The following is a 19728-nucleotide window of genomic DNA, read 5'->3' as shown; positions in this document are numbered from 1 at the left end:
TTGCAACATTGTATTTAAAAAAACACAATAATAACATTTAAAGAAAACAGGCACTATTGTGGTCACTGTGGACAGCTAACTCCACTTTACTTCCGCATTCTACCTTTGTGCACATTTTCCCAAGAGTCACTCCAGTTTTTTCTTGACCAGAGGCTGAAACGTTGACCACAGCTGACCAGTCATGTCTGACCAGTCCCAGTACGTCCTGCCCACGGACTCGCCCGTCGCACTGCTGGACTGTAAGGCGGCGTTCGGCCTGCTGACTGACCGAGAGAAGCAGTACGCTCACTACCTGTCGCAGGCACGTGTGTTTCCGCCCCCCTCCCACACCTGTTTTACTGTTAGACCTTTCTGTAACATATGGCTTGGAAAAAATAATGTTGTGCTTCAGCAATGATGTTAGACGACCTGAAATAATTAGGGCCGGTAGGTGGGGATTCTACATTGTACAAGATTGAGATTGTACAAGGTAACGAAATCAGAGCATTTTAGAAAACGATTCTGCATTATTTTCATAACTCATCAGATAAAACAAGACTTTAAAAAACATGGCATTTTTCCAAGGTTTTTCTTATTATCAGAATGTACTGAAGGCAGTCAGTCGTTAATACGTCAAATTTGCCTCTTGCCATCATGCAATGCTCCATTGTGACAAAATGCAACACTCCCTTAAGCTTGAGACAATATGGCGGTGCCCAAGGACACTAACGAACGGGCCATTGAACCATCCATCGAAGAAACCGGGCTCAAGCAAAAAATTGTGTGTCCCTTGTCAGCGCTATCATTGAGACCACAAAAAAGGCTAAGGTCAGTCGGGTAACCAGGTAGGATTTTGCTGGGGTCAATTGGGTCATTTGTTGATGGTGTCTTTCTCACACAGGCATCCTGGTATGGCGGGCTGATAGTCTTGCTCCAGACGTCTCCGGAGTCGCCAGGAATCTTTGTGCTGCTACAGAAGATGTTTCAGACTCAGTCTCCCAAAGACCTGCAACAGGCCGCAACATCTGCACCTGATGGACCTTCTGAGGAGGAATTCCAGGTCGGTATACGGCCCCTTCTCCTATGCAGATTTTGTACTTTCCCAGAACTATTGTAGAGTGTTATCACCAAGTACAGTAGGGACACTTGCAGATAGATGTGCAAAACTTACGTGTAGCGGGTCGTTCAGCGTAATATAACCAGCTGCTACCACGCCACGTGCCTGCGAAGCTTGTGTGTTACTGTTAGCCCAACAGTGGTTATGCCAGCTACATAGATACAGATATAGATTTGAACCCGCATCCTGGAACTCCGCTCAGTTTGACTCTGCTCGCCTCAAGGTCTCACCTCCCATTTTCACTAATGTGGGCATCTCTACTGATCAGCTGTCAGCCAATCAGAAAGATGCCTTTGTATTCTGAATACGACAAGCTTATTAATATTCATGAGTGATGAGGTCCTCTATGAAGTTACATACCACTATGTTCCACCAAGTTAGTTCAACAGTTTTTTCTGCATCCAAAATTGTTAATAAGGTACTGAATTTGAGATCTGTAGGATCTGTGGGTATACTAGTACTAGTAGGGGGATCATGGCATCACCGAATACTACCCAAAAACACTTAGGAACCATCATCCTCTTGAACAACAACCATTTCTGCTTGGGTTGAGTGGGTAAGGGGAAGCATGATGTTGTTACCAAAAAATATCTTTGCATTTTTAACCCTTTTTTCCTTTTAGGCCTTGATGGTGTACGCAGCTGGTTTCTACTCCAACATGGGCAACTACAAGTCATTTGGGGACACCAAGTTCATCCCTGGGTTACCAGTGGTAGGTCAAGTTCAGTCTACACTCTAGGTATGGTATGTCACATACGTCGTGCAATCTTCATAAAGTTGCTAACTTTTACCATTTTGGGGGGACAGCATTGCATGTGTCTTGCAAAGTTCAGCTGTCTTACTGTAGTACACAAAATTATTGTTGGCAGTGGTTGGTTCTGTCTCAGCATGCTTAAGAATCCTATGGCATCAAAATTGTATGACAATCGCACAATGTATGTGACCGCACCCTAACCGACACATTTTAAAAGTGTGTCACCAAAACTCAACATTTCTTGATTACATTCAGCAGTGTTCTGCATTGAACATTTTGTAAATATACAATCTGACGATATGAAATCGCACCAGTCACAACACCAATTCTTGATTCCTGTGACTAGATCGTCAAGTTTATTTCCACCTTTGACATCGTATAGTAAAGTTGGGACCTGGCATCACAACTTGGCATTGCATTTATACATGAAAACATGAGTATACTTTACAATGATTTTTCACTCTTTGATTCTCACAGTACCAGGTTCTAAATAGCTGCCATGTACACTATAACATCATGGGCATAAGTTAGTGCTACGCTTCATGTGTTGCCATACTTGGAATGGTTTTGAAGCATATTCAGTATGTTAATCTACAATATTTAAGTGGTATACCTGCACATGATCATACTTGTATGTTGATACAGGAGAAGTTTAAGGCTGCAGTGTGGTCCAGTGCAGCCTACACGGCAGATCCATCAGGCATTGAAACACTGTGGACGGCCGTGTCAGGACCCATGTACTCTCTCACAAACAAGGAGAAACAGCTCGGGCTCGGAGACAAGGTTGGTTTGTTTTGACTGTAAATGCAGAAACTTTTGCAGTTGTTTAATGTTCGTGGTTTTTGCGGTGGCAGCTTCACCGCGAAATTAAAACCATGAGAACATTTTTTCCATGGTGCTACCGCTAACTTATAACCACCACAAAAAGTCCTTTTTCCCGCTACCGCGAAATTAAATCCCCACGAAATTAAATGCATTTACAGTATATTACAATTTAAGACCTTATATCCGTACCTTATATCTGTAAAACGCTTACCAACAAGCTTTTGATCAGTCCTCTGATCCTTATCAAGTTGAAATGACCCAAAGCCTAAGTCACACATCCAGGAACGGAACAAAAGTGTGGTGTCAGCAAAGGGTCAAAGGTGCTTGGCAGTCGGTATCGGCCACCGTCTCGGTTGAGGGAAGGTTGTGCTAAATATTTTGTGTACGGATAGGTCTTTTTACCTCCATGAAATGTGGAGGTACTGTTTTTACTCTAGACACTCAAGCAAGCATCATGCATGTCAAGCAGAAGATCTTAAAACATTGGATCAATTTCAACAATATTTGGCACTTTGGTAGGTAATGTTGACGCGGTGCTGAAGTTGGATTTTGGGCCTCTTAGTGGATGGTGTTGGTACTGCAGCATGCTGGGGTTTACATTTTTTGGTGACGTACATTTTTACCACAGTAAGGAAGAAGTAGTATAAGTTTGGGCCCCCTAGCTTCTTCTTGTTCTTGGTTTTTCAAAAATTGTTGTTGTTGCTGCAGGTCTTGGTATCAGTCACTGTCCTTGGTGCTGAAATCAATTCTTACCATACTGTGAATTTTTAAAAGTTGTAGTGGTTGTTTTCTCACTGATTTTATAGTAATCTCTCTACTGCAAAATCATAATCAGGGCTCGAACTACCACCTGCATATGCAGGTTAGTGTAGGTAAAATTGGAACTGTGCATGTATTTCTGATGTCTACCTACACCTAACCTACACTGGTCCATGTGCTGGGTTTTATACATAAATGTATATGGATTGTTATCAGCTGCATTGACTGTTACCACCTATAGAGTATAAAACAAAAAAATATCAATGGTTTCTGAACACTTCCTAAATTCATAGTGGTGCAGGTAAAATTTGTCTGGTGCAGGTAATTTTCAATGTTATCTGCAAGGCTGCACCAGTGCAGGTATGCAGAAAAAAGTATTTTGAGCCCTGATAGTACTCCAAATGTTCCTTATTACCGTAAATGTATGACTACTGTACTGCAGAATTGAACTTGGGACCTGGCAATTCTACAACATGACCTTATTGACCCATTTGCATCAACCTTGTCTTGAATATGGCTTACTTTTGTTTCTTATCAAATTATCTCAAATCGGTCTTCACCTCCTTACATATCATTTCATATTTTAGGTGTAACCAAGATCTCCTAAGTGTCACAAGATATTGGATGCTGTCCAAAATGTTTGACTGTTTCCAAAATCATATCCTATTGCTTGAGAAACTATTATTTGGCTTATCTTATTGCCTGAATCTCTAAAAATCTACAACCTAATCTAAAACAGAATTGTGTTACTGTAAATGCATTTAAGTTCGCGGGGATTTAATTTCGCGGTAGCGGGAAAAAGGACTTTTCGCGGTGGATTTAAGTTCGCGGTAACACCATAGACAGCAATCTAATACCATAATAGAAAAATAATCGCGGTGGTTTTAAGTTCGCGGTGAAGTGGCCACCGCGAAAACCGCGAACATTAATCCACCGCAAACATTTCTGAATTTACAGTAACTGTAAACTTCAAACACAGCAAGTCCCTACAAAATAAATGCATTTACACTACTTACATGTAGCAGAAAAGAATCTCTTGTCAGATACTAACATTGCTTGTGTTTTGTTTCCTCCATCCAGGGTACTACCACCTACTTCTCCAGTAACTGTGACCTGAAAGATGCAGAAATCGCACAGAAATTCCTTGATGAGAAGGTACAAAATATAACGACTCAGCGGAATGTTAACAGAAGATATTTCTGTTGCAAAACATATATTTACAGCAAATTCATGAACAGAAATATTGCATACATGTCTGCTGTGTAATCAGACTTTTTTATATTTCACCCATATCGTATGTTGGGTAAGCTCCATTTGAGACTGGACTTCACAATTATTAGTTTTTTTTTAACGTACCTTTTTTACACAGGTAATTTTGATCAGTTCATTTTGCACTGAGAGAGTAATGGGGTGAAATATGCTGTATTTGCTTACAAATGTTTGCCTATCCAGTTGCATGTTGTATTTTCTTCTTTTCCAGAAAATCAGCCCATACAACACCAGGTTGTTTAAAACCAAAGAAGGATATGAAGTACGTCTGGCCTCATCTGCCACATCAGGTATGAATAATATAATATTGTCAACCCTTTTGTTTATTAGATAACAGGGTTAAGACAAAACATGTTTCTACCATACAAACCTGTAATAAAAGTGACATTGTTTTCAGTAGTCAAAGCTTTTCAAAGTATCTTGACAGGGCTCGAAATCCTTTTTTCTGCATACCTGCACTGGTAAAGGTAACATTGAAAATTACCTGCACCAGGCAAATTTTACCTGCACCACTCTGAATTTAGTAAGTGTGGATCATAGTAAAATTGTTACCATTGCTTTTTTTTCTTTTACACTTTATAGGTGGTAACATTCAATGCAGCTAATAACAATCCACATACACCTTCATCATTGGACATTTATGTATAAAACCCAGTACATGGACCAGTGCAGGTTAGGTGCAGATACCAAAAATACCTGCACAGCTCCAGTTTTACCTGCACTAACCTGCATATGCAGGTGGTATTTCGAGCCCTGTCAATAGTCAATACTTTTTGCATTATCTTGAACTTTGAAACTTTCTATCTTGTCCCAGCGTCTCCAGTCGAGGGCATGAAGGATGATGTGCAGTTCCTCTCAGGACAGATAGATGGCGCTAACTTCACTGTCAAGAGGGGCGACTATGCACCACTCATGGAGAAAGTGGTGCACAACCTGAAATTGGCCAAGGTAAAATAAAATGTATTTCTATCATGGAAACCAAGGTTAAAAGTACTGTAAATGTATTTAAGTTCACGGGGATTTAATTTCGCGGTAGCGGGAAAAAAGACTTTTCGCGGTGGATTTAAGTTCGCGGTATCACCGTAGACTGCAATCTAATATCATAATAGAAAAATGTTTGCGGTGGTTTTAAATTCGCGGTGAAGTGGTCACCGCGAAAACCGCGAACATTAATCCACCGCGAACATTTCTGCATTTACAGTAACAGTAATAATTCTATTTAGATGTCTCCTTTTTCATTTATAGGTAACAGTGAAATTATTCATAGAAATGTGGTGTTATTCGTGTTTTTCTCAAGAACAAAATGTAATACAGTTGGCTTGGAGACATTTTTTACTTCACTTAGTTCTCAGTTGTTAATCAAGAATAACGGTGGTTTGATGCATGTGCATAACTATGGATGTGAATTTAAACAAGATAAAGTGTGAATTGTTCTGTACTACCTAGATTAGATGTAAGTACCACTTGTTCCAAACAATATCACGAACCAATGATTGTATACTAGAACATATAACTGTTACAGCTTTACAGATAACAGAATGAAATTTTCATGATAGGATATACTAGTAGTATGCATAATTTTGTTGTAGAAACTGACTTGAAACTATAGTGCTTAATAATTTTGTACCAAACCTAACACAAAAAGTTTGAGAACATAATTTTTGTTGATCATATTTTATTGCCCTTTTAAGAGCTATGCAGCGAACCCCAGCGAAGAGAAAATGTTAACAGAATATGCAAGGAGCTTCACCATTGGCTCGATAGACGCTCACAAGGACGGGTCGCGCCATTGGATCCAGGACAAGGGACCAATAGTGGAGAGGTGAGATGTCTTCTTTGTTTGGTTAAATATTTTTGCCAATTTAATCTATAAATTGTAGACTATTATGATATAGGCCATTATGTAGCTTGGTATTCAGAGTCTTTTCATTCTCTCATGAATGCAAGTACATTGTGTTATGAATGAATGACTGATCTTTATTTGCATGTCCTTGCCCACACACATGAGCTAGATGCATTTGTTATACTATGAACTGTAGTGAGTGAAATACCACGTGTTGTTAAAAGTACTTAATCTATACACCTTTCTCACGCGGCGGCCATGATAGATCTAAAACGAGTTCAATGAGGCAAACAAAAGACTGTCCATCATAATTAGTAGTTCAACCAATCATAGCATGGAAATTAGAAAATCGATCAATAAGAGAATGGCTGCATGTCCGTCAAATATTTGCATTATTATGTTTTTTTTGTGCATCTCTTAAGGGACTATGGGATCAATCTACCCTACTCTAAATTGCTAAATCTTTCGGTGCATAACAATAAGTTATAATATTTATTACTTGATCTTATATTATGAAAATTTGTGTGGTTTGGGGGGAAATCTAAATGGGAGCTGATTTTAGACATAATTTTAGTCTGTTTGCCTCAATGACCTCGTCTTAGATCCGCCGCGTGATGAGAAAGGTGTATTGTTTACATGGCTGTTCCCTCTTCTTAAAACTGGTATATTGGTTGCATTCATTTGTTCATTTTCATTCCTTTTTAATTCACTATGTGAATGCTTCAACTTGTTAGAATCAAGTATGAATATGTATGTATGTATGTTAATTCATTTTCCCAGCTACATTGGCTTCATCGAGAGTTACCGCGACCCGTTTGGCGTGCGCGGGGAGTTCGAGGGGTTCGTTGCCATGGTGAATAAGCAGATGAGCGCCAAGTTCGCGTCGCTGGTGGGCGCGGCCGAGGAGCTCCTCCCCCTGCTCCCCTGGCCTCAGGAGTACGAGAAGGACAGGTTGGTGGATGACCATGGTACTGTTACCGTCGCTCATTTGCATGTTCGTGACGAGATAAATGCGATGGTAACCCAATGGGACTGCAGCATGCTGTGGTTTTAATTCTTTGGTGACATACCAGGGTTGTAGCCAGCTTGAAATCATTTTCCCTCCCCTCGATTTTGCATCCGAAAGAACATGACGTCGAGCCAAAGGCATGACGTTCCCAGGGCTGAACAAGTTTTCTAAAATCCACTTGTCCTATCGGGCAAGCACATAAAAAAGTGTACTTGCCCGAACCAATTTTTCACTTGCCCAAAATTCAATTAATTCTGCCTTCTAAAATGCTATTTTTTGGCCGGCGGTAACGTAATTTGTCTCCACAAACTTATGAATCGGAAAATACATTCTCAGAATTCGAGCTGTTCGGCGGAGGTATAATGCATTCAGAAGAAATGATGTACATGAAAACATTTTGTATAGTCATCTATCCTTCCCAGGACTGTAGTAAAACCTTGATCTCCTTCACAGAAAACGATGTTTTTGCTTTCCGACCGTCTTTTGAGAAGAAATTTCGTGGCAAATTACTCTCCTGCCGTGCGTGTTTATATCAGTGGAATATTTCACTAGTAGCATGGGCTACCAGGTTATTGAAAAAAATGACATGTGTGTTACGTTTTCAAAATCAGTAAGATTGGCAATTTAAGTATTTGGCATGTTTAATGCTTTGATTTTAGATCATGATTACAACAAATATTTGTACATTTTGTCAAGTTTAATAAAGAAAACAATGACCCCTCAGAAAGTTTCTACCCGTACTTTAGTAGACTCTCCCAATGAGTCACATGACCTGGCCATCGCCATCTTGATTGAATTCACGCGGAGCCGTCATGCCAAACTAACTTTCTCGCCTGTTATCATCCAAAATTGATGCCTCCACGGGCTTAAAAATTACATGGTCATTGCAGGCAGGGATTTTTCCATGTGCTGTCGTAATATGAGCTGTTTGCTGCCGCATGAAAACAGCCGGTTGTCTCAGGGAAAATGCATTGTTTGGATGCCGATTCCAACCTTCACGTGCCGTGTTCCAGTGGCGATTCTCGATGATTTCAGGTCCTTTTCTTATTTTGTCTGGAGAAAACCTCAAATAAAGTACGCACCCCGACTTTAGCAACCACCTGTGACACATTTTTTATCCTGAAAAGTTTTAAAAGTGCGTACTTTAATCGAGAATATACGGTAGCTTTTAATGTAAAAAAAGAAGACTTAGTGGACCGGGTGTAAGTTTGGGGCCCGAGCGTTTTAACGTCCTTGTTGTTACATTATTTCCTTTATTTGTTCAGGTCACTGTATCAGTCACTGTCCTTGGCGCTGAAATCGATTCTTCCCATACTGTGAATTTTGAAAAGTTGTAGTGGTTGACTTTGCAAAGTATTCATAGTGATCTCATTTTTCATTATTACCTTAACGATGCACACCCCAGTTTATTTGGGGTCTCAAATCGAGGCTGCGCACCCTCAAGTCGAGAGACCGTCTCTTCAAGAAAATAAATCTAAAGCAGAAAAGCCGTATATGGGAATGAAGGGTATCACTCCAGCTTCAAGAACAGCCGTGTTTTAGTTTCTTCACTCTCTCTACTTTTCGTAATATTTGGGGAGACAAGTTTTTTTCATGTAAAAATGTATGCAAAAAAAGGGGAATTTTGACGTGGAAATAAACCCATCACCTATAGTTTAGTCATGAAAATGACTGATATTGTTGGAAAGAGAATACACCTAAGATTAATCAAGCAAAAAATAAAGAAAATCGTAACACTGAGATTTTTACAATAACCCGACGCGCGAGGCATAGCAACACGGTTCACAGAACACATATGGATGGGGAATCTGGGTCAACGGGCGAATCACATCCAACGCGTAGAAATACAAGGAAGTGACACTCGGGGCCCAAAACCAATTTGCACCAAAAACACATCACTTCTTACGCTTTTTAGCCATGCCAGTATTAAATGACACTCCGCAGCAGATTATGAGAAATTTGAACTCAAACACGGACCCTCGAGACCCTTTCGTCACATTTTTGTCGCGCACTATCGGACCCCTGTCGCGGAAGAATTGGTGTGTACCAATTACCATACAAAATGTAATTGATTACTGTACTGCAGAACTGAACTATCTGGCACTTGGAACCCGGCGACTGTACATTACCTCCTACATTCAAAACAACAGGAGATAATTGACTCATTTGCATCAACCTTGTCTTGAATTTGACTTACTTTTGTTTCTTATTAAACTGTCTAGAATTTGTCTTCACCCCCTTTACATATCAATTCAGGTTCCTCCGGCCAGACTTCACCTCCTTAGACATCCTGACGTTTGGAGGTAGCGGCATCCCAGCAGGCATCAACATACCCAACTGTAAGTAGGGGTGGCACACAAAAATTTTTTTAACTTTTCATACGTTTTTGAACTTTGTGTCATTTGATAAAGAATGTGAAAGAAACAGAATGGTTTTTATTTGAACTAAATCGGACATACCGTTAAAGAGTTATGGCCGTTCAAAGGTCTGAAAATTTGCCTTAAATTCTCCAGACTTGTAAAAATCCTTAAATTGACTATATTTCAAGAGGCTATAACTAACTGTAAGACTCTGTAGTTACCTGTATTGTTTTCAATTTGTCTGTTCTGGGCTTGAAAAACTAGGTGAACCACCTTTGGGCACCCAAAATTGGAGCTGTGCACCTAGTTTTTGACTGCGGCTGCACCATTGCACTAGCCAATGCTATTGTACAACAATATGCATACGCAGAAATTTAAGCTTTAATGTACTTTGTTATGTGATTGCTTGTTTAAAATTTCTACAAGTTACAGATTCAAGTTCTTGAAGACAGGTAGTAGGCTTTGTAATTATGTTTTGCTGATTTTTATAATCTTAAGTTATGCAGCCAATTTGTTTTCTATGCAACTTTTAGGTTAGGTGTACAGGAGCAACTATTCCCAGTAATTTTTAGCCCTGTTGCTTGTCTGTCTTAGTGTGTGTGCAAGTTTGTTTCCACTAGTCTGTGTCCAAGGTTGGCCTGCAGCTTGGTGGTAGAAAATGGTGTGATAGTTCAGGGTTTTATAACTATATTCAACTACTAGTAGGACAGGGCTCTAGCCAGCTCGAAATTTTTTTCCGTCAGCCAATTCCCATTGTCGCGAAAACCGCGAAAATTAAGTTAGAAAGACGGAACTGAGACCTTGAAAAACGGGTTTTTAATGAGATTATCGTATGTGAAAGGGCGCCGACACACTACGTCAACAATCATAACAATAGCAAGACAAACAGTGTGTGGCTTTCCGACCGTGGACAGCGTCCCCAAGCCGCCTGTAGCTTCCACCAAGAATTTTTGTCCGTCAAGGTTGATGGATTGGTTTAAAAACTTTTCCGTCACACGCAGCAAATTTCCGTCAATTGACGGAAAAACGGACGCTGGCTAGAGCCCTGTAGTAGGAGCATGTTTTTTTTTAGATATATGCTTAGTGTGTTTTCTTGCATGAACAGATGATGACATCCGCCAGAGCGAGGGATTCAAGAACGTGTCCCTGGGGAATGTGCTGAACGCAGCGTACACCTCAGATTCTCCCGACAAGATTACATTCCTCGGACCAAACGATAGGGAAATGTTCATGAAATACAAGGTACATTACCTCAATACAAAACAACATTTTGTTATATGGTGTTTTGTATTGTGTTAAGCAAGTAGTGGGATTTAGAAAGTATATTGTCATTAACTGAAAAATAACAGAAATCATTCAGAAATTCTAAATAACAGCTATCTACCGTTCACGAATCACAGCCAAGGCATATCCAGAACACGAGGTATCAAAACCGGACGGTCAGCTGCAGTACGTTAGAATGCCCCTTGGGGACCCATTGTCAAACTTGACCGTAGTTTTTTCGACCCCTAGAGCCATACTCACTTACCAAATATCATCAGGATCCATCTACGACTTCTCGAGTTATGCTGTTCTGAAAGATACACACACACACACACACATTGACAAACTACACTAAAAACATAACCTTGGCATAGGTAATTATTTTGATAAGCACATTCTAAGAATGACCACTATTCTACAGGTGCCATCGTTTGAGGTACAGGTTGGTCTACACGAACTGCTGGGACACGGGAGCGGGAAGCTGTTCAAGAAGGAAGCTGACGGCACATTTAACTTTGACGCTGAGAACGTCAAACACACAGAGACTGGGGAAAAGGTACAGTCCTGGATACACAGGGCTCGAAATACTTTTTTCTGCATACCTGCACTGGTGCAGGTAACATTGAAAATTACCTGCACCAGACAAATTTTACCTGCATCACTCTGAATTTAGGAAGTATGGGTCATACTAAAATTGTTCAGAAACCATTGCTATTTTTCCTTTTATACTCTATAGGTGGTAACAGTCAATGCAGCTGATAAAAATCCATATACACCTACATGTACATCATAGAACTACAAGATTCCTAAATACATGAATGAATGAAATAAAAATCTGATGGTCAACAGTTGAGGAAACATTTCAGTGAACACCTTCCTCAAGGTAATTTTGACTTGTTGACATGGAACTGCAGGATAGGTGTCGCTGCTTACAGATGTGGTCCCAAACATAGATTAGTACATGCATTTGTACGTAGATTATGCAGTGTTTTATGGCAGTGGAAGGCCTTTTGGCTGTGGCAGGCCTTAGGGGCATGTTCAGGCATGACACACAAGTCGGGTAGGAGGAATCCCTTACATCCTTGGTCGGAAGTCCTCCTAGGAGACGGAAACTCCAAATAACAAACCTGCATCTGCTGGGGCCGTCTTACACATGGCATGCAGTTCTTGTCCCTGTGAGACAGTAGAAGAGAGGGTGGAGAAGGAATTGCACGCCCCTCCTTCACCATAAAAAGTCATGTGCAGGTCAGGCAAACAGGTTGCCGAACCCACCGGCAAGTGCCTGTTTGCCTGCTAATCCATCGAAAAATCAACTGTTACAGGAGAATTTAAAAAAAGGCAGTGTTTTAATGTTAACCTAAGCAGCGACACCTAGTTTTGCTGCTTTGAGTACACTGTGAATCAGTCAGAATTTCCATGAGGAAGGAAGGTGACAGACAGTATTTGAATAAAACGCTTGCCAATGGTTGTTTACAAACAAAATCTTTCTGTTGACAATATTTACTGCAGATCAGTAGCTGGTACGTGGCCGGTGAGACCTGGGACTCCAAGTTCTCTGTCATCGCCTCCTCCTATGAGGAGTGTCGTGCAGAATGTGTGGGCATCTACCTCAGCCCTAACCCACAGGTACATGTAGGCTCATTACAACAGTACTCTTACTTATTAAAGATTTTCCACTGTCTTACACCAAAATTAGCTTACCTCGAATTTTCAGTCGCCCTTCCGTCGACCTTCTTCAGGAGTGATGATTCAGTTACTCTGATCACGTGACTTAGAGACACGTGATTTGAGTAACGAATCATAAATGCCTGGCAAGAGATATCGGCCCCCGTCTCTCTTGAGTGTCGGCTGGTGTGCCCTTATGTATATGGCCTCCTTTACCCCCCTCGCAAAGTAATCCGGTTCGGTGTCCAATATTTGTACTTTGTCCAAGGTGATGAAATGTCCCGGTGATTCAATATGAATGTGCTGTGATATCTCCGACGAGGCTAAGCTCTTTCTCCTGTGCTCCAAGAACCTAGTCTTGAGCGAGCGCTCAGTTTCCCCAATGTATGATTCTTGGTAGGGACCACGGGTATTTCTTCCCTGACACAGATGAGCTTTCATGCTAGTACTCTTACTTTTTATGGATAAACTAAACTTTAACTAACCAACACTTAAATTGATTGGTTCTTACCCCAAATTTTCGGCCGACTCAAGTCAACCTTGTTCACGGAATGGCCAAATTCACAGAAAATTTGGGGTAAGTCTGAATCAATTTTAGTGTCGGTTAGTTTATCCATAATGCCATTTACCAACACAGATGAACTTTCATGCTATGTTTCCTATTATCTTAAAGGAGAACTTAACTTCAGAAGGGAGTGTTATTTTCCAATGGTTAATAGAATAATAGAAACTGCGCAAGTAACACAATCTTCAGTCATTTCTGACCTCCGGAACATCAGCGAGCTGATGCGTAAGATAAGTGTTGGAACAAAGCTCAAACTTTTCAACAATCAGGCAGTTGGTTTGTTGTGGTTCCATTTCTTTCCATTTGCTATTATAGCATATCTCACCACATCAGTTACAGGAAGTGAAGGGTAAAAGGTCATACAAAGTTGGAGGAGTGACAGGAAGTGGAGTTCAAAGTTGGTAGCATTAGTCATTTGTCAACCTTTTCTGAAAGGTGACTCCAGGTCATTGGGTCAATGGAAGAGACTACTAATTCACAGGGAGGTATTGTGATCAATACATGGAAATGATTATGTAACGTTAATGTTTATTGATATCTTATTTGTATGATTAATGAACTAATTTTTCATGGCAACATGATACACAAATGTATCTTGTATCAAACTCTTGTTACTTTCTGTCACAGGTCCTTAAGATTTTTGGCCATGAAGGCCAGGAGGCAGAGGACATTATGTACATCAACTGGCTGAACATGGTGCGCGCAGGTGTGCTGGCACTGGAGTTCTACACACCACAAACAACATCATGGAGACAGGTATAGATTAGCATAATACTGGTCAAAATTTTCAAACATTTTTCTCTACAGGTCCTCAAGGAAACATTATGCAACAAGTCAATACCATCTGCGACTTTCAGTGTTTGGATTGGAAGACCTGTTGAACCAAGCTCGATTTTAAGCTTTCAAATCAGCCTTGTCAAAGTTGTATCAGAGTGTGATTGTATCATTCTATGCTTGTGACTTAAAAATGTCCTCAGAGCCGGAATCAGCTTTTAATATGTCTAGAAGTATGGATAGTCATGTGGTATCTATTTTGTACTCAATGAAACCAGTATAAACAGTGGCTATGTATACATAGAACTGTACACGTAACTGCTAGCCATGTCTCGTCCTGATTACTTGGTAATAGAACTAGAAGTATGATTTGTATTGTTCAATGTTAAATAAGATTAGAGCAGTCACTAACATTAAATATGTATATTTTGTACAAACCTCATTGAATAATACCACTGACTATGGTTGATGGTTGGATCAGGAAATGTTGAATTCCAGTGACATAAGCACTTTAAAGTTATAGAAAAATGCTACTAACACTTTACTTCCAACACTGATTTACATTTTGTAAACTGTAGGGACTTACCCCTTTTAAATTTTCGGTCAATCACCGTCAACCTTTTTTCACAGAATGACCCTTCTATCTCCAGCAGTGATGTCAGGAACACACCACTTTTGCAGAAGGGGGTCATAAGTATAAGAAAGTCTATGTCGAGAGTGGGCGGGTGGGCTCGAATGTACAATGCCTCCTTCACTCTTCGCGTGAAGAAATCCTGTTCTGAATCTACGATTGTGATCTTTAAAGTTGACTTATTCTCTGACAGGCTCACATGTGGGCAAGGTTTGTGATTCTCCAAGTCCTGTTGGAAGTAGGGGAAGACTTTGTGACGGTCACTCAGACCCAGGGGCAGGATGGGAAGCCTGACATTATGATCACCATGGACCGGGGTAAGGTCCTCACAGTCGGGAAGCCAGCCATCGGTGCCTTTCTGCGCAAGCTTCAGGTAAAGGAACTGTTCTTCTGTATCTGTATCTAGCCTTGGTACCATCCGGGTAGTAGTTCGCTCCTATGTTTGCTTCTGCTATCCGTCTGGAGACCTGCACATTCAAACCTTTTGGTTCTAACGTCAGTTAATGAGCAAATTAAGGAATAGGTTCTAGAGTGCCTGTTCAACGACAACAGCCCTCCCGCAAGCAGGCGGAGGGCGCTTCGGTTGTTGGAACGCTTGATCGAAAGAGCACTTGAACCCGTTCCTTAATTTTTAAGGTTTTATACTTTCTCACAGTAGATTAGCTATGGCCAAAGTCAACTTGCTAGCAAGAAAAAGAATATACATTTATCTCAAATTATCAGAATTGCAGCCTACCAATGATGAGATTACCAGTAGCAGTAGTTGTAGTTGTAGCCATTGCAGTGCTGTACCAAAAGCTCTCAGTAGGGAGAGCTTCATCACATTGTATGAGTGCATGTAGGCCATGCATTGATGCAAGGCCAAAGCATCAAGGCTATGTCACCTTTAATTACCAGGATAGTTCTTGCAAGGAGGTTAAAAATTGTTTTTTTTAACCTCCTTGGTTCTTGCCAGGAATATAATCATTCTGAATATGTTTCAGTACTGGCACGATCAACTGTAATTCAGCATGCAAAGATCGTGTCTGTTTTCAATTGTGCCTTCAATATATTCCTGGGTCTTCACCATAACAGGTGACACCGGAACATCATAATACTTTACAATGTATAGTGCGACATGAACGTGTACATTTACATGTAGCGTGTAGCCAAAGGCATACAATGTAGGATGGGAAAGAAGATAGAACAAAAATGTCCGTGGTAGTTTTGAGTTTGCAGAGAAGTGATCACCACAAACACTGCGAACATTTCTACATTTACACTATACACCAGGGCTCTAGCCAGCGTCAATTTTTCCTTCAATTGACAGAAATTTGCTGCGTGTGACGGAAAAATTTTAAAACCAATCCGTCAACCTTGACGGACAAAAATCCTTCGTGGAAGCTACAGGCGGCTTGGGGATGCCGTCCACGGCCATAAAAGCCACACACTGTTTGTTTTGCTATTGTTATTATTGTTGACGAAGTGTGTCGGTGTCCTTTCGCATACAATAATCTCATCAAAAAAATGTTTTTCAAGGTCTCAGTTCAGTCTCTCTAACTCCTGGAATAGTGTTTTTGCGGCAATGGGAATTGGCTGACGGAAAAAAAATTGAGCTGGCTAGAGCCCTGCTATACACAAACATAGGATTCATGAACTTTGATACTTGTGTACTACAGGTCTACAAGTCCACTGCCGACTACCCCTCTGGTAAGGCGCTGTATGACAAGTACTCTGCAGTTAGTGAGGAGGGAACCCACAAGTGGCTGACTCTCAGGGACATCGTCCTGGCTCGTAAACAACCAAGGAGGATGTTAGTCCAGGTCAACACAACTGTGAAGGGTAGGTTTACTTTTATTGGTGTTTATCACCATTTGTTTTTTTTTTACCATCATGCATCTCTGATCTCTTCTGTGCCATCGAAAAAGACTAAGTGTACTACTAAAGCTAAAAACACTCATCCAGGCTAATTGAAATGTTCCTTTAATGACTAGTATTTGATAACTGTAAAAGCATTTAAGTTCACTGGGATTTAATTTCGTGGTAGCGGGAAAAATTACTTTTCGCAGTGATTTTAAGTTCGTGGTAGCACCATGCACTGTAGTCTCTTACTGCCATGGAAAATTGTTCGCGGTGGTTTCAAGTTTGCGGTGAAGCGGCCACCGTGAACAATAAACCACCGCAAAAGTTTCTGCATTTACAGTATACAGCTGCATGGGTCCCTGACACAAGTGGGCAGCAGTTGGCTGGTCTTCACACCATGCTTCCAAGCAGATCTGTCCAGCAGGTTCACACTAGAATGGCAGCACACGTTTACAATTCTTCTTTAAACACACTCCTTCAAAATTTCCTTGGTCTATCAAAAGACATGACCTCTTTTGCCAGGTAACTGCAACTCGAAGATGGTGTTGATGCAGCCACCGTCTTGTTCAATGTGTTCATACATTTGTACCACTGGAGTTGGCATACTTGTGGCACTGAGTCGATTCCTAGTTACGTCCTTCATAATTCTAAAGCATTGTAACATTGATCAAACTTTCAAATGTTAATGTTCAAACATGTTACACAGCCGTGTGACTCAGAGCCAATCAGAGCTCTTGCCAACATCTTATGTGTGCAATATTCAAATGCCAATCCTTTGTCTAATGTTGCGGGTGCCAGAGTACATGTGGTATTTGGCAATAAAAGCGTGTTGTATCACTAGTTTTGATTTGCATTATTGAAACTAGGTACCCTAATATTGATAATAGAATGCAACACTTTTTTAAGCCATGTGGCTTCCATATTGGAGTAATTTTCATTTAGCTTCCTTTCAGCATCATTTTGAGGAGTGTTTGTGACAGATCTTTCACATTGATAGAGGATTGATAGAGAAACAATGGAGACTTGCAGTCGCCCGCCTCGCGGCCGACCGATAGATAGATAGATAGAGGATGTGTTCGTTACCCAAACCACTACTTATAGGCAGGGCTCGAAATACTGGGTGCATGTGCACCCAGGTGCACCCAAAATTGGAACTGTGCACCCAATTTTTTTCAGTGGGTGCACATGGTGCACCCAAACATTTTCTTAGCTTTATGTATGTAAAGATATCAAGTATACTAGTATACATCATATTCTTGACATCTAAGTATTAGAAAGATAATAAAAATGTCTTTCATGGTACTTGTTTAAGAATTTGATAGCTTGTAACTAAGTTTTGTTATTATATTTTTCTGACATTCTACTTAAATATAAGTGGTGCACCCAAACATTTTTGGTGCACCCAATTTTCTAAGCTGGGTGCACCAGTACTAGTGCACCTAATCCCAAAAATGAATTTCGAGCCCTGTTATAGGCCAGTCTTAGGTTGAGAGATTGCCACCCAGCCTTCTGGATAGTCCTGCAAAGAAGCAATGAATCGCTTGAGGGCGCTTTTGCTTCCATCAATCATTGCGCGATTCAAGAACAGGTCTGGAGTGGTACCACACTGTGCACTTTCAGTCATTCACAAACTACTCTCTCCCACCAGTTCATTCTCGTAGATCTCATCATCATTTGAGGCTGTGTTGTCAGCTTTTTATGTTACCTTCACAGAAGGGAACATATTGTTTTTGCTTTGTTTCTTCTTCTTCTCCGCACAAATAAGGTCAACGACATGGACCAGATGGCTGTCACCATGGTAACCGGTAAAGTAGCAGGCACCGTGTGGTGTTCGGTTACATAATGTAGCAAATGTCAGATCTAGAGGGGCTCGAGTCACTACATTTAGAAATGTGTTCAAATAAGAATGAACAAAACAGTTGCCAGTGTTAGACTACAACATGTGAAGATAACATTCTGTATTTGCTTGCAAATATTACCTTTCTTATAGTTTCTAGTTTTTAAATGCATTTCTTGTTTTGTGTTGTTGATGCAGACAACAAGGTTGAGATGCAGGAATACGAGGCTACCACAGCAGGCCTGGTGCAGTCCTTTGCTGACCGTTTCCCAAAGGAGGCAGGAGTGGAGCAGATTGTGGCAGAGTTATGGGAGAAAGACAGGCCCTACTTTAGCTAGAGTCCAGTTTGAAACCAAGTTAGGCCAATTTGTTGATTTGATTATATATGGGATCAGGGTTGTAGCCAGCACCTGTCTTTCCGTCCTTTAACGGAATTTTGCAGCTGGGGACGGGGAAAAAATTGCCCATTCCGTCCTCTGTGACGGACAAAAATCATCATAAAGATAAAGATAATTATATAAAACTGTCTCCCTTGTGTAATTTTTCACCAAAACAGATTCCATTGAACAGCTTAGTCTACCAGCAAAATTTGCACCTCAAAAATGCAGGAAATAGTATTTCAGAGGCTGAGAGGGTCTAGATTTTAAAATTTTCCGGGGGTGCATGACCCAAAACCACCCAAAGACATCTAGGACGCTCGATACGATTCAAAATCAAGGAGACGGACAATGATTTCAGGCTGGCTACAACCCTGTATGGGATCATATGGAACTGATGTAAGGAAAGAAAATTGGCAAAAAAAGGCAGCAGCCCTCAGTAAGAAATCTATGTAGTCAGGAAGGTTTACCAAATGAATAAACACACTATGAGTATGATATACCGAACAATAGATTCATCTGCAGCAGACCGATGATGATGATGAGATTCATCATCCGTGAATAGTTTCATTAGCCTGGTATCCAGCCGTAATATAGCTCCCGAGTCTCTTCTCTCCTCTTTGCAATTACAAAGAGGGTAGAAGAGACTCGGGAGCTATATCACGGCTGGATACCAGGCTATAGTTTCATCAGGTTGGTTGCTGAATAACCCGTTTCATTCCACCAGCATTTTGGTGAGCGTCTGTCACCTTCCTCAGGGCAATTCTGATTGGTTCAAATTACACTGCAGCATAGGTGGCGCTGCTAACAGATGCTGTTCTGTACCTGTAGGTTCAACTATATTTTGGCTCTTCCACAT

General features: G+C 40.8%; 2 protein-coding genes across 3 annotated transcripts in view; one reads left to right on the top strand and one right to left on the bottom strand.

Moving 5' to 3' along the window:
* Window positions 1-246, bottom strand: part of LOC118418386 (vacuolar protein sorting-associated protein 54-like) — a 54458-nt gene extending 54212 nt beyond the window's left edge. For both annotated transcript variants that reach the window (XM_035824269.1, XM_035824277.1), the window contains exon 1: window positions 104-246. The gene's annotated coding sequence lies outside the window, so the exon portion shown is untranslated. The remainder of the gene's footprint in view (window positions 1-103) is intronic.
* LOC118418412 (dipeptidyl peptidase 3-like) lies at window positions 100-19365 on the top strand. Its single transcript, XM_035824312.1, has 17 exons — window positions 100-301; window positions 881-1039; window positions 1719-1808; window positions 2496-2633; window positions 4515-4589; window positions 4915-4993; window positions 5518-5651; window positions 6395-6525; window positions 7327-7497; window positions 9812-9894; window positions 11021-11157; window positions 11600-11734; window positions 12688-12804; window positions 14036-14164; window positions 15007-15186; window positions 16472-16634; window positions 18691-19365. Exons 1-17 carry the CDS (start codon window positions 182-184, stop codon window positions 18828-18830), a joined length of 2181 nt encoding a protein of 726 aa, XP_035680205.1. The 5' UTR covers window positions 100-181; the 3' UTR covers window positions 18831-19365.
* The last annotated feature ends 363 nt before the right edge of the window (window positions 19366-19728 follow it).

This window comes from Branchiostoma floridae, chromosome 1 (assembly GCF_000003815.2).
Source record: "Branchiostoma floridae strain S238N-H82 chromosome 1, Bfl_VNyyK, whole genome shotgun sequence".
Lineage (NCBI taxonomy): Eukaryota > Metazoa > Chordata > Leptocardii > Amphioxiformes > Branchiostomatidae > Branchiostoma > Branchiostoma floridae.
The sequence above is the reverse complement of the archived record's forward strand: the minus strand, read 5'-3'. Positions and strand labels throughout refer to the sequence as shown.